Genomic DNA, 13566 nt, shown 5'->3' on the forward strand with positions numbered 1-13566 from the left:
TAAGGAATAAAAATGAGAGGTTTTAGAATAACACTATTTGCCTCGTAGGTTTAAGAAATGTCTAGGAAAATCTAGTCGGTGCAATGGTCGCGCTTTCGATGCCCACTGACATTCATGTGCACTACCTGGGGACATGCACATCTCTGTAATAAACATAAGGTTAAGCAGTCTGATTCAATGCATGTAAAAAATAATCCTACATTTTGTCATAAATCAATTACACTTTTCCGACCAAAGTAAATCTCTGCAAACACTGTTTTCCATAGGAAAAAATATTTTATTTTTTAAGAACAAATTCAGTTTGAAACAGATGTGGAATGTGAATTTCATAGGTTTTTTTCCGGGAAGAGGAGAGAGAGAGAGAAAGTGAAGAAAGAGAAGGAAAGAAGACTAACTGCAATGAGCAACTAAAGCAGATTTCAAAACCTAGAATTGGCGGTTTTAAAAGGAGGAAACCAAATATTCATAACTAAAAGCATAATACTGTGTTACTTACAAAATTGGACAAAGGAATTATTTTAAATAAATATTCATGGTACACAATTACGGCACACAAATGCAGCAATTTGGCAACCTTTTTACCATTTGTTTTCTTATTACAGTGCAAAGGGGGATGGCACTGCCTTTAAACAAGCTGTAGCTAAATACATTGCAAAATTCATATTTTATAGAAAACATCTTGCTCTGAACTTTATAAAAAAAAACATAGCTCTATGTACACAATCTGTTTAAGAAAAGCCATTTTCTGTCTGTTTTAATGTGTCTTATTTTAAAAAGGAGAATAAGGCTACTGAATCACCCCCAAAATCCATCAACAGTTCTGGACGTATGTACAGCATCGTCACACAGACGTTATGGTGCAAAAAAGGTTCCTAAGTCAGGTGCCTAGGGGATTGGATGTTTAAACTAGCAAGGCATTTACAGTAAAACTTTCCAACGCAGAACCAACTCCAAAAACGCAGGACCCGTTGGTAGATTGTCATATTATGCACGAGGAACAAAAGCATAAAAAAAGAACCCACAGTGCATTCCCCCACCCCCTTACTTTGTTGCATGTTTGCTCTTCCCCAACGCATGGGGTTTTCACAGTTTACAAGCAGACCTCCCCCATCCCTCTCCCAGGCCCACCGATGACACAAAAAAGGTCAAAGCTGCTAACAGGTCAGAGCCGATTTCACCATCTTCCTCTCCCCTCCCCTCTCCATAGAAAGTAAAAATACAAAAATAAATTAATTCCTAAAGGCTAAACAATGAACCCTTGTGCGGGGTTCCTGTTGAGGAGTGAGGGGTGGAGGGGGAGGAAGGGTGGCGTGTGCACCATCGCTGGTCGCCATGGAAACCTCCCAAAAGGCGAACCACACTGTACTTTGAGTTCTGGATCAACATCATTTTCAGGTTCAGCAACTAAGAGAGGGTAATTGATTCTGTGGCAGTTGAGCTATTTTTTTTATTTTATTATATTTTATTTGTCTTCCAGGTGCTCCTCTGTGATCTGAGAACCTCAAAATGCTGTTGCTTCATTTTCTTTCCAACTGAGAGAGCAAAATGTTACCATAGTAACAGAACTGTGATAAAAGGGGCTTGTTTTGCATAGCACATCCCACTGCGCGTGTGTATATATTAATGTGCATTAATATATACATGGTGTAGGTTTTCAAATGAGGGCTCCAGTACTAAGCTGGGATTTTTTTTCTGCTGTAGCCCAGTCCACAAACAGCGGAATCCTCAGTGCACCCCCAGCCCATTAAGGCAAAGCAAAACATAACACAGAAAAGAAATGCCGGAACATCTTCTCATTGTTCAGCATGCCATGCTGTGCATACTGATTTCCTGATATTTTTGGGCTCGTTTCCTAACTCGCCTTTGCACGAGACGCCCATGCAGGCATTTGTTATTTTTGCATTTTCTCTCAGTGATGTTATTTTTGGAATAGGGCTGTTTTTCCCACAAGCGCTGTGCCCATTTCTTTTGTGCTCCCAGGGCAGCTTGAGCGCCATTCAGCTGTCACAAACTCGATTTTTGCATTGTGCTGTACGCACATTTTTAAGGATATGCGAGCAAAAGGGGGAGGGGATGGTGTAGAGTTATACGTGGGGCATCATGAGTAACTACCTCCTCCATTGCTCTTCGGGTCAAATAATTCGTATTTCTGAGCACTACGGGGGGGGGGGGGCATTAGAGCAAATGTGCTTAACTTTGAGATGGGGCATCAGCTAATGGCCCAGCCCAACCAATTCTGAGCTTGTCTGCGGCAGTGCTGAAGTTAACCTCCATCTCACATGGTATATTGTAACACAGACAGGAACCGAGAGTCTGCCTTACTCAAGAAAACCATATTATATCTCTGCAAACATTCACCTTCCCTCTGGCGATGAACCCCTGGATCAGACCTGATCGTGCTGTTTTCTCCAGTGCGCTCCAAAAGTAGGGTAAAAAACCTCAGTACAGCACCAGAGCCTGCTGAAAAGGTCGCACCAAGCAGACGGTTTCCTGTAGCCTCATTATCATAGCGGTGTATCTTATTGCCAGTACCTACAATGGCCCTCTGAAGTATCATTAGCGGCCTCCTATGTCCTCCCGTCAGTCCGCGTATTTATCTTTCCAACAATGCCCCTTTGTCCTACTGTGCGGAAGGTACTGTTTGTTTGTTGCACACTGCTATTCTAGAGCAGCCAATGGATTCCACCAAGTGCGTCCTTAATTCACTGCATGTGTAGGGTCTCTCGCCCACCCCTTGTAAGCTAAGATACAAAGTGCTGTGCTACGTAGATTGCTTTCTCTTGCCAGCTTCTTCTTCAGAGGCGGCGTTCAGCTGCAATTGCAGCCACCCCAGCCTGACCTTCTCTCCACTAACTCCTGGTCGTTTCACCACTGGCATCTGGCTGGAAGGCTCCCTGTAGGCAAAGTAGACTTTATCTACTACATTAGCCATTCAAGTGTGGTTGCTACGAAAAATGGAAAGAGTGCAGAACTCCACTGAAGATGCATGATGTGTTGTGATAGGTGGTCTTATGTGTAGGATGGCATGGGTTTAGACATAGTAGCAGAGGGAAATGTAGTGGTGTGCTAACAGCAAGATAACTTAAAAAAGTCTTACTCCTATATAGAGGTCTGTAGGACAAACCTAAAGTTCATAGAAGAGCGCAGTAAAGAGACACACAACCAGGAAACTTTGCGTCAAGCTCAGTTAACTCTGGGCACCCACCCAGGGCATCCTGAACGGACGATGTCCATAATTCACTCCATCATTCCTGGGTGCCAAAGTGTGCCAGCACATGGCTCGGTGGGTGAAGGATGTGGCGAGAGCACGTGTTTGTGATGCAAAGTCTTCCAGCTCATGGCGAACACTTTTTTCCTTGAAGAGGGCTTCTCCGACCCTCAGGACTATTGAAGGCTCTCTTCAAAAGAGGATTCTTACGCCTTCCTTCCCCAATACCAGTCAATATTACTGCACAAGGGCGCGTCATAACACCACATGAGAAAGCAGCGGACCGGTGAGTTTCCTCCATGTCTCACATGTACCAGAGAGTTCATCAGACCTTGTAGTAGATATTTGCAGGGCTCTGTGGCGGCATCTCCTGCACAATGTACACAGGATGCCCATAGTCCCCGCTGACTTTCTCATAGTGCGGGCAGAAAACACTGTCTGCAGTCCTCAGTGGAATGATAATGTCACTGGGCTCGGAACCATTGTTGTTGCCACCACGTTTCGGGGTGGCTAATGTACTGAGTGACAGAGTTGCTGTGTGCGGCGGTGAGTGCTTCCGGTGCCGTCTTCTGTACTTCAACAATAGCACAATCAGTGTGATGATGATGACAATGAAGATGATGGTCCCTGATGCAATGCCTGCGAATAGGGCAACTTCTGAACCTAGGATGCTGGACTGTCCTCCAGTTTTACCATCTGAACTGGAACCTAGATGGATTAAAAAAACACAAAAAACAAATTAACATCTCACCCAGGCAATTCTTACCACCACAGTTAAAAATACGCGAAGCCAACATGCACTCAACAGAATTACCTGACAGCTGAACTATGACCAATCAAATATGCTGTTACACAGTGCAATGCAAACATCAGGGTCAGCAAACAATGCTAAGCTAGAGTCAAGTTTCCTGGTCCTCCTTTCTGTGTTACTCCTTACCCACATTTTTTTCTTTTCGTACATCAGCCTTCATCGGTACGGGTAGTAGAGATTGACAAGCAGACTTTAAGGCAGGCTCATCTCCTAGCAGATGCTGTTAGGCCTGAGGCGCAAACAGCGAAGACATGGAATGACAATTCCCAGGACGGCTGTCATTGTCTCTATCACACCAGCCTCCTTCTCTGCTCCTCTGATCAGAAAAGCATGCTTCGTTGTCTACTTATGCAAAGTGGCTCACCGTATTAGAAGAACAAGCGAGTTCACGCTGAGGTGGTAGGTAGGCAGAATGCTAATGCACAGCCTTTAAAACTGATTTACTAAGCAAAATAAATGCAAGAAAAGCTTCTACGGTGCATATTACTCGCAGGAAGTGGCCAGAACAAGTGCATTGTAAAAGGCTTGCTCTTTTGAACACCAAATACTGGGAACCCTGTAGGGTTCCCAGCCCTGCTGCCTTGCTCATCATTGTGGTGAATGAGGAGTTTCCAAATTTGTGTGATTTTTGTTCTCGTCCTCCTAAAGTCTGACAACACATTAACGGGGTGTTATCAATGCCAGGGAAACAGGACTGAAAAAGAAGCGGGTTGATGGACAGAGGTGAATGGCATTTCCATGGTGGAAACTCAATACTGGGAGTACAAGACATAAGAGCTTCTGTCACTTACCGACGTATACTCCTGGTAGTGTATTATTGATGGGATTTCATTTCAGAGAGATGCCATTGCCCATGTCAAACCTCTTCCACTTCCAGCCATACATAAAAGTCCCTCTTAAGGTAGCCACAGCACTGCTAGGATGTTGCTGTCTTGAATTATGAGCTGTTCAATGCTAGAGGGAATGCTGAGATTCCACGCTTCTCCTGCTCAAGCTTCATTCTATAACACTCCAGTTAGAATGGCCATTTTTAGGGCCTGGGCAGCGCATGAGCTGCTCTACGAGGTATGCAGTATCAGGTAGGGACTTGAAGCTCCACTCATATTTTTCATTGGCTTCTGTCATTGTCCACTGTCAACTGTGGCTGTTCATTGGTCAATAGGCTCAGTAGTCCGTCCTTAGAACCGCCTTGTCTTATTTTGTAGCCTCTGGTGGCAACACCCCCTGTTACGGGTGTTGTTACTCGCTAGACTTTAATTCTAGCCTCTGAGCACTATTTTCTCAAATAGCTTTGTCCTGCCTGCTGTTTCAGGCAGAAAAAGCTCTATCCTAATGCATTTAAAAATAATCTATGGTATGGGCGCCGAACGCATGTGCAATGTAATAGGTCTCGCATTTGCGAGAGTTTAAGCTATTGTCATTGTAAATGACAATGCCTTTTATTTATCTGTTTTATAAAACAGATAAATAAAAGGCATTTCCATTTACAATGCCAATAGCTCAAACTTTCGTAAATGCGAGACCTATTGCATTGCAAATGCATGTTTATTTTAATTATCATGACCACATCCCTTCTCTTTTCAAGAACAAATTAAGAACTTCTATAACCTCACTGCAAACAGATTTTTTACACTGTGTCTGATCCGTGTACATAGAATATGCATCTATTACGAAAACACAAAAAATAGTGTCTCTATCCCAACTACACGAAAGCCTAGGTTTCCTGGATTCATTCCGTATATTATTTGATCATCTAAATTCATGAAGGTCTTTGAGAGGTTTGCAAGTTTTCCATGAGATGCCTCACATGGGTGGTGGTGTGCGGATAAAAGCCTTTTGTTCATCATGCTATATGTTTGTGCTGAGGCACCGACATCACTGTAACTAAAGAATAGTAGATTGTTCCAAACAACCTGTATTTTTCCGCTCTAAAAAAGTTCTGAGGAATGTTTGCGGCCATCTCTTTCGATTGGGGGAAGAACCTTAACAAAAACTGTCTGAACCTTCTTGTGCTCCTTCATATCCCCCAGTCCAAAACCATCTCTCCTCCTACTCTTCAAGGACAGGAAATGGAAATAGTTATTTCCTGTCAGGTGATCATAGCGCTGTCACAGTCAGTGACAAGATCACCAGCGTCGACTACTGGGTGTCTTAATGACAATCTTTTCAGGCACAAAACCGACAAGCTCTTTTACTCCAGGCAACGTAATGTTCATAAGATAACATGCGTGCTCAAAACCCCTAAACTGCGGCACGTTATTTTCCAATAATGTATGCTAAAATGTCCACCCAACATGATTTGTCCCCTTGAATCACAAAAAGCGAAGTTCATAAACAGCAAAGTACCTCAAATGGCAACACTAAGTAGAATGCCTTCACTGTTAGCCAGTCACTTCTACCATCAATATTGTACATTTAATATTAATTTCAAATTGGAAAGCACTCTTATAAAACCAATAACAGGAGCAGAAATACAGACTCAAACAAAAACAAGCAATATATGTTAACATGTCTCAGAAGTTTATATGGGGAGGCCGAGATTCAAACCAGCAAAGCCCTTCCTAATTTCCCAAACTCCACAAGTGTCTTGCTGCTGGTGCATTACGCTGCCGAGCTATCTTCTGGTTGTAAACTCATTTCGGCTGTATTAAAGCCAAGTTTGTAATCTGCTGTCGAAAGCTGGCGTGCTAATGCATCAGCAAGGAAGACAAACGAGAGGGAGAGACCTTTCTGGTCTGCCAGTGTCCAAAATAAAAGGCAGCAAATAAAAGTATAAAAGCATTTAAAGCTCTACATGTCCGTGAGTTTCTCTGGAAATTGTACCCGAGTTTGTGGCTTTTAAGTACTATTAATCATACCACAGTCGAGTTGGACTCGAGGTTGCTGCTGCACTTAGGATTAATGGCCGTCAGTCCTGGGTAGAGACAGCGAGCCAGGGGCCTGATGCCTAAAAAGGTTTCTCCGCTCTATGTCTGTGAAGAAATACGTTGATCCGTAAGGGACCAGATTTACAAATATTCTTCTAGGAGTAGCAGTATCTTGGGTGTGAACTGCACAGGAGTTTCCAGGTCTGATTCAAAAAGCTTTCCCTGTGAGCGGTTGTGCCTTACGCCAGGTTTAGATGCAATTTAGTTGTGGAAAAATGTTTTCATTGACTTAGCAATTTTTACTCCTAGAAAACTTGTGAGTAACATACACCTAAACAAGGAGTAGGACACACCTAGTCACATGAGCTGCTTTGTGAATCAGACCAGGATATTCATCGACAATTCACACCTACAGCAGGAGTAAGCCGTAAAAACTCAGAGAAATACTTATACGGGGTTAATTAATATTTAGGACTATGAAACAGCGGCTATATTGAGGTATTAGAACTAATAGGTTTTTAGGGAAAAAAAGTCTCTTTATATCAAAAGCTTTGCGGTATCTACCTGCAGGTACATTTACAAATGGGCTAGTGGTGGAACTTTTCCCGTTGCTACCTTGTTCCTGCTCTGGACGTCGGGTCAGGCCGGCGTCCTCAGATGACGAGACAGAATCGGGATCTGCAAGAAACAAACCAGGGATTAACTTAGTCAACCAACTAGATCAAACTTTATCAACTTCACGAGACCCGTGATGCACTAAAATCTTTGAAAAGAAGGTGATTAATGCACATTGTACACAGAGAGACACAACTTTCCTCCTTACAGAAAGCCACTCCCGATGCTTCTTTTCAACGGGGCAAAGCTGGGACTGGCTGACAAGGCAGGTCTTAATCAGAAAAATTATTCAGTTTTTGCTGCACAATAGGTTGTCTATATATAGCAGGACAATGGATGAGGGCTTGGTCTGCACAACAGGAAATGGATTAGGCAGTTAACAAGCGAGAACACAGCCCTACTGTTGTAGACCAGCAACTACATTCTAGTAACTGTGGTTCTGCCCTTTCCCTTCTCATTGAGGAGCGGACCTCAAAAATAGACTAGGATTGGAGAGGAGAGCCAGGCACAAGATCATAGAATGGACAGCTACACTGGGGCGTGGGTTGTGCAAATTACAATTTTGCAGCCGCGGTCGGTAGTAGGAGTTCCTGCAGGGCGGTGACGTGGGGAGGGGGAGGGGCAGGGTGGGGGGTAGTAATGTATGGATTACGGAGTTTAACAGGTAAGTAAACATAAATAAATAAAACAAATTTTGTTGCGTGCACTGCATTGCATTTGGTGATGCAGTGCGCGCAACGAAATTCGTTGTATTTATTTATATGTTTACTTACTTGTTAAGCTCCGTAATCCATACATTACTACCCCCCACCCTGCCCCTCCCCACGTCACCGCCCTGCAGGAACTCCTACTACCGACCGCGGCTGCAATTCTGACGATGTCACATCTGATGTGACTACCAGGATGCACTGTGCTAAAGGGTGGAGGGGTATATTTCAGCTTCTTGCCATATTTCAATGCTGTTGTGACTTTACACTGATCGGTTCATGTTTTATCGCTTAGAGCATTTACTTTTTTTATTTAGCCTAACATCTATTTATTTTCTGAACCTTAACAACACATCTGTTTAAGAGAGAACTAGAGATGTTTCCGTCCCAAGTCAAGATGATCTGTGTGTCATTAGCGTAATAGATAACCTGCACTCTAAAGGATTCCGCCAGGGTTGCCAGCGGGGACATATAGATACTAAACAATGTCGGGTTCAAAGAAGAGCCCTTTGGAACCCCAAGGATTTCGAATCAGATGAGAATGGCAGCATCAATACTGACTGACTTTTGTTCGATAGGAAGGAATGCATCCAGGCCAATGCGGTCCCACCTATCTCAATATCACGAAAGCGTTGAATCAGGATAGGGTGAAAGACGGTATCAAAGGCTGCTAAAAGATCAAGAAGCAGCAAAGCCACTTTATTCCCGCTATCCACGGACAATTTAATAGTATCTGAGACCTCGACCAGCCCGGATTCAGTGCTGTGTCCAGGGCGAAAGCCCGATTATGATGGAGGTAGCAACTGGTTGGCATCAAGATAGCTGGAAAGTTGGGTGTTAGTAGAAATGGCAAAGGACTTTCTTCCTTTCTAGCTTGGCGTGGCTAGCAGTGTACTAATCCTATGCTTAAAAACTTTGCTAGAAAAATAGACATTTGAGGTGAGCAGATCCAGAGTGTCTCCGGTGTTGTAGGGTACTCTATACAGCAGCTGCTCGCCACCTAAACTTGGGAACTACCCACAGTTCTCTGCTTCATTTTTTCATCATTATGTAGCACTCTAACCCTGAAAGGGAATTGTTTTGACTTGTACTGGATGCTCCCTTGTGTCTGGACAAAGCTAAACCTCTATAGCGAGAGCTGTAATGTTAGTGAAACATGTCATGGGTTGCTTTTATTCATTCCAGGTTGGTTTGGACGGTATTTTACCAATCTAATACTGTACCTGGAGTGGTAAGAGGCTTTTGTCATTATACATCTCGGCATGGATGGCACTGTGCTAAATACTTTGTATTTTTTTGTATATATATATATGTATGTGTGTGTGTGTGTGTGTGTGTTAGAACAAATAACTAGATTAAGCTGCATGCACATTATGACGGTGCTTATTGTCACTGCATATTTGTTTGTCTATTTGTTCACAGAACATTAAAGCCCTCAAATGCCTCAAAACATATTAGAATTAATCTGCATAGGTGAGGGGCTACAGAATCATAATATGGAACAAGAAAAGCAAAAGGTTCAATGTAAGGAATCCTCAGAGAGTAAATGAATACTTGATAAGGCGAGAAGAGGAAACAGGATGGTTAAATGAGGGGCGGCAGTGTCCATTTTACTTAGTATTGTTTAAAACTCAATGAAACCTAAACCCACCCCTGTATATATACACACCAAATCCAGATCTTAACTCAAGCCAAACATCCCAATTCGATTAGTGCAGAGAAGAGAGTTCATTTCAACAACATCTCAATTCACTGCCAGGATTCCACTCATATTTTGCAATTCAATCAACTGATAATCCTATGTGTTGTACACAACCGCAACCAGTACATTGGCTGCCAACTCCATATTCTACTCATCATGTTGTAGGAATTTAAGATTTGAGTTACACTGAGGGTGGTGGATATTCTGGCTGTCTGAAACCCAAGCACATAAGGCAAACAATTACATAAATTTCTAAAACCTTTGAAAGAAGGCTTCACATTTACATGAGTGGCGATCCTACCGTAGCAAACTGAAAATCCATGGGCAGAGGTTAAGTGTTTTCTTGACAGTGCCGGTTTTTGTCCATGAAAACCATGAAAAGTCCCCTTTTTCTACAGAATTGCAGACCAACGAACTCTGATCAACTTCTGGTTGGGTAAATATGCCTATTTTATACTACTTCGAAAATCAGGAGCTTTAAAATAGGTCTATTATTGGTCTCCACATTTGCTCTATGCACCTCATGAAATTGCCGGAATAATGAAAACATATTTTGCAACACTCAGAAAATGCAAAGTAGTCAGAATTCTACATCTTCCACCTCCGCAGAAGTGATCATCTTTTGAGGGGATGAGAGTTTGTTAGCTTAATTTTGTTTTTTGCAGATGGCAACTTGAGGTTTCTGATTTCCAGGCCCTAAGTACAGTTCAAAATAGCTGCATGGGACAGTTTTCACGGGCAATGTAACTTTTTTATTTTTGCACTACAGTAGACGTTTTTCCGATTTATTTGCACTATATATCGCTGAGATATATGATACAAATGTCTTTCTTCACTTATTTCAAAACATATCAACTGCGTCACTTCATGACACGTAAACAAGGCTGGTACACTCATGTGATTAGTCACCATTCCGGAGAAAGGTGTGTCTGCCTCAGACACGACACTGTGTAATGAAACACTCCCTACTATTACTTTACATTGAACTTTTGCTTGAAAACTGTCTCTAAAACGTGAGTATTTCCTTGTGAACATCTATAAACCCATGGCTTCGGCCTGCTTCTTAGAAGACAGGGGAGTCGGATATGTGCACTATGTACATTTTTAAAGTGTACCTATCTTCCCTGCTGAAAAGAATAAGATAGGAATGCCAGCCGAAAACTTGATGAAGATATCAGACAAGCCACCCTCGACTTCTAGATCTAAATAGACCTGCTGGGTACTGAACTTCACGAAAAAATGCAAATAGTCCATTTTACCTTGCCCAACCTTCATTCGAATCTTCATAGCTTTTGTCAGGCACACCCCTCCTTCCTGGTTGTCCACACCTTCAAAAGACCCATTCGATGTAGCTGCAAAACACAAAAACATTCCTTAATTTCAAAATGATATTGCTCCCTTCGGTACTTTTTCCAACCCTCAAGATAATACGAGATAACAGTCAAAGAGAAACACTGTAATGAATGCTGATGTGACAGTAACATACTCAAATAGCTATTTCTCCTCAAGCAATTTACAATTGGGAAAACAGGCCTTAACAAATGGAAAAACCTAGTCCAAAAGACTGCGAATACATTAAATTGGCTAAACTTAGCAACGCCCTAGTGATTAGAATCCACAATAAGTAGTTCCTAAGATAAATCTTATACAAAAAACATATACCAAATGCTAAGTCTCAAGTTTTTAAAGATGCATTCCATGCTCATAATGCCTGAAAACGTTCTCAATGGAAACTATCCTCAAAAGGTAGTAGAACAAATGTGGCAGGCATCTGAAAGGAAAGCGAGAAAACCTACTTTGTCTGAGAGCAGGAATTACCTACTGGTGTTTTCTGTTTGATATCTGGCAAGGATTTACTCGAGGAGACAATAACAAAAGTTCAGTGGAAGAATCTTGCGACCTGTGACCATCAATATGCCACAAACAGACTGGATGCACGGCCTCCAATATATTCCAATGGGAACTGGAGGCACTAGCAGTTACTTGCCAGGGATCCAAAGAGTATGTCTGGGTATGAAATGGGCCTACATGCATCTCAGGTTATGGTCAACGATTCTAGTATTCGAGCAGACTACACCGTCATGGATGACATTTTGAAAGACATTACCAAGCAACCAAATGAAGGTCTTCTGAAGCTACAACATTAATTTGCTTTTTTTTGTTTTTTAACTTTTTGGCTAAGTTGTGGTCTTTTATAGATATATGCCCTTAGATCTTACCGGTTTGGCAGTTTTAATAAACATCTGAATAAAAAGAAAGATATTTTCCGTTTCTCATCTACACATCCACCGTTGGCTGAGTTGGTAAACAATTTTCCCAGTCTGTTAAGTCCAAAATCCCATATTTCAGTTTAATTTGGGTCAGTTCAGACTAAGTTAGGGACACCTTTAAAGGGGCTTGGGCATATGCAAAATAAAAATAAAAATAGCCACCATCGTAACAAGCTAGTCATTGCAGTCTTCTTTAAAATAGTGCATGTGGTATACCTACAACGCGCCAAGAAAAAATGAGTAGGATTCAGTGACATGGCATTCGAAAAGCTTGCCTTATTTGAACGGATGATGCAAATGTGATTCCTTTGTGCTTAATAAAAAAATCAGAAAACCCTAAAAACAGGAAAATGCCCACAGCCCTTAAACACTGGGAATACCCGTTGAATGTATACACTGTTCACATAAAGTATTAAAAAATGCAAATATTGTCACAAATCACGGTACACGGTCGAATTCTGATCCTGTTCCTTATGTTGCTATCACAGAATATTATACAAACATTCCACTGAAAACGTCTGCATCATCAGAAAGCAGTGCTTTACGTGCATTGCTACTGAACCGCAGCCTCTCCAGTCGATGTTGCTCGAGGGTAAACTATTTATTGAGAATTAGATAGCCAGGCCAGGGGGATTACTGCCTAAAGAAAACAGAACATTTTAAAGGCACATAGCCCATCACATACTTTACAGCAGATTTTACTTACAGACAGAACTCCACAAGTCTGTGCATACAACCTCAGCCCGAAACAAACAAGATGGCGGACTTTGCTATCTTTAGCCAACACTGTCCGCATGACTATATGAAACTTATCAAGCAATGATGTCCCGACTCCCGAATAAAACCTGCCCTGCTGGGGCAAGTGTAAACCGCAGTAAACAGGGCCCTTCCCGCTGCACAGTGTGTGTGTGCGTGCACTGTATTGCAGGGGATGCGTGCAGGAAGTAACCAGGGACATTGAGCAACACCTGGCAGGAAGATTAACAACGATGTCACGCTCGCATGCAGCAGGATGACACGAAACCCACTGTGCTTTCTCTTTGTCGTGACTTTCCTGTGGTCTTTGTGTGCCCTATGCAGCAAGGATTTTAGACCACCTACGGCCGAGAAAAAGCAACACCTAAAGCCAAACGTAGAATCTATTTTAAATCCCCTTTGGGTGACTCGGATTAGATTGTGTACGCTTCGTTCTCGTGTTTCCCCGTCTCCTCTGCAGGGGCTGAACTCATTACTGAGCCATTCTCCGGCTCGTCTTTCATTCTTCGGTCCAGGCTCATCAGTTACACTGTTTTTAAAGTAGGCCTTTGCCTCTTCCACTTCATCACGAGCGGAGCCGGGCACCTCACACCGTCCCAGTAAAGAAAGCGCTCTTCTCAAAGTTTTTAA

At 42.5% G+C, this 13566-nt stretch overlaps 1 protein-coding gene across 2 annotated transcripts in view; it reads right to left on the reverse strand.

Annotated features, from left to right (window-relative positions):
• Positions 1-256: 256 nt before the first annotated feature.
• The window catches only part of EFNB2 (ephrin B2), a 53554-nt gene continuing 40244 nt past the window's right edge, over positions 257-13566 (reverse strand). Inside the window, exons 3-5 of one of the 2 annotated variants that reach the window (XM_078658248.1) lie at positions 11170-11262; positions 7451-7564; positions 257-3916 (exon numbers count right to left, since the gene is read on the reverse strand). In XM_078658248.1, coding sequence (XP_078514374.1) covers positions 3534-3916; positions 7451-7564; positions 11170-11262 — 590 coding nt within the window. In that variant the 3' untranslated portion in view covers positions 257-3533. The remainder of the gene's footprint in view (positions 3917-7450; positions 7565-11169; positions 11263-13566) is intronic. The other variant, XM_078658249.1, reaches the window with a different exon arrangement.

The sequence above is a fragment of the Lissotriton helveticus genome, chromosome 8 (genome assembly GCF_964261635.1).
Source record: "Lissotriton helveticus chromosome 8, aLisHel1.1, whole genome shotgun sequence".
Taxonomy (NCBI): domain Eukaryota; kingdom Metazoa; phylum Chordata; class Amphibia; order Caudata; family Salamandridae; genus Lissotriton; species Lissotriton helveticus.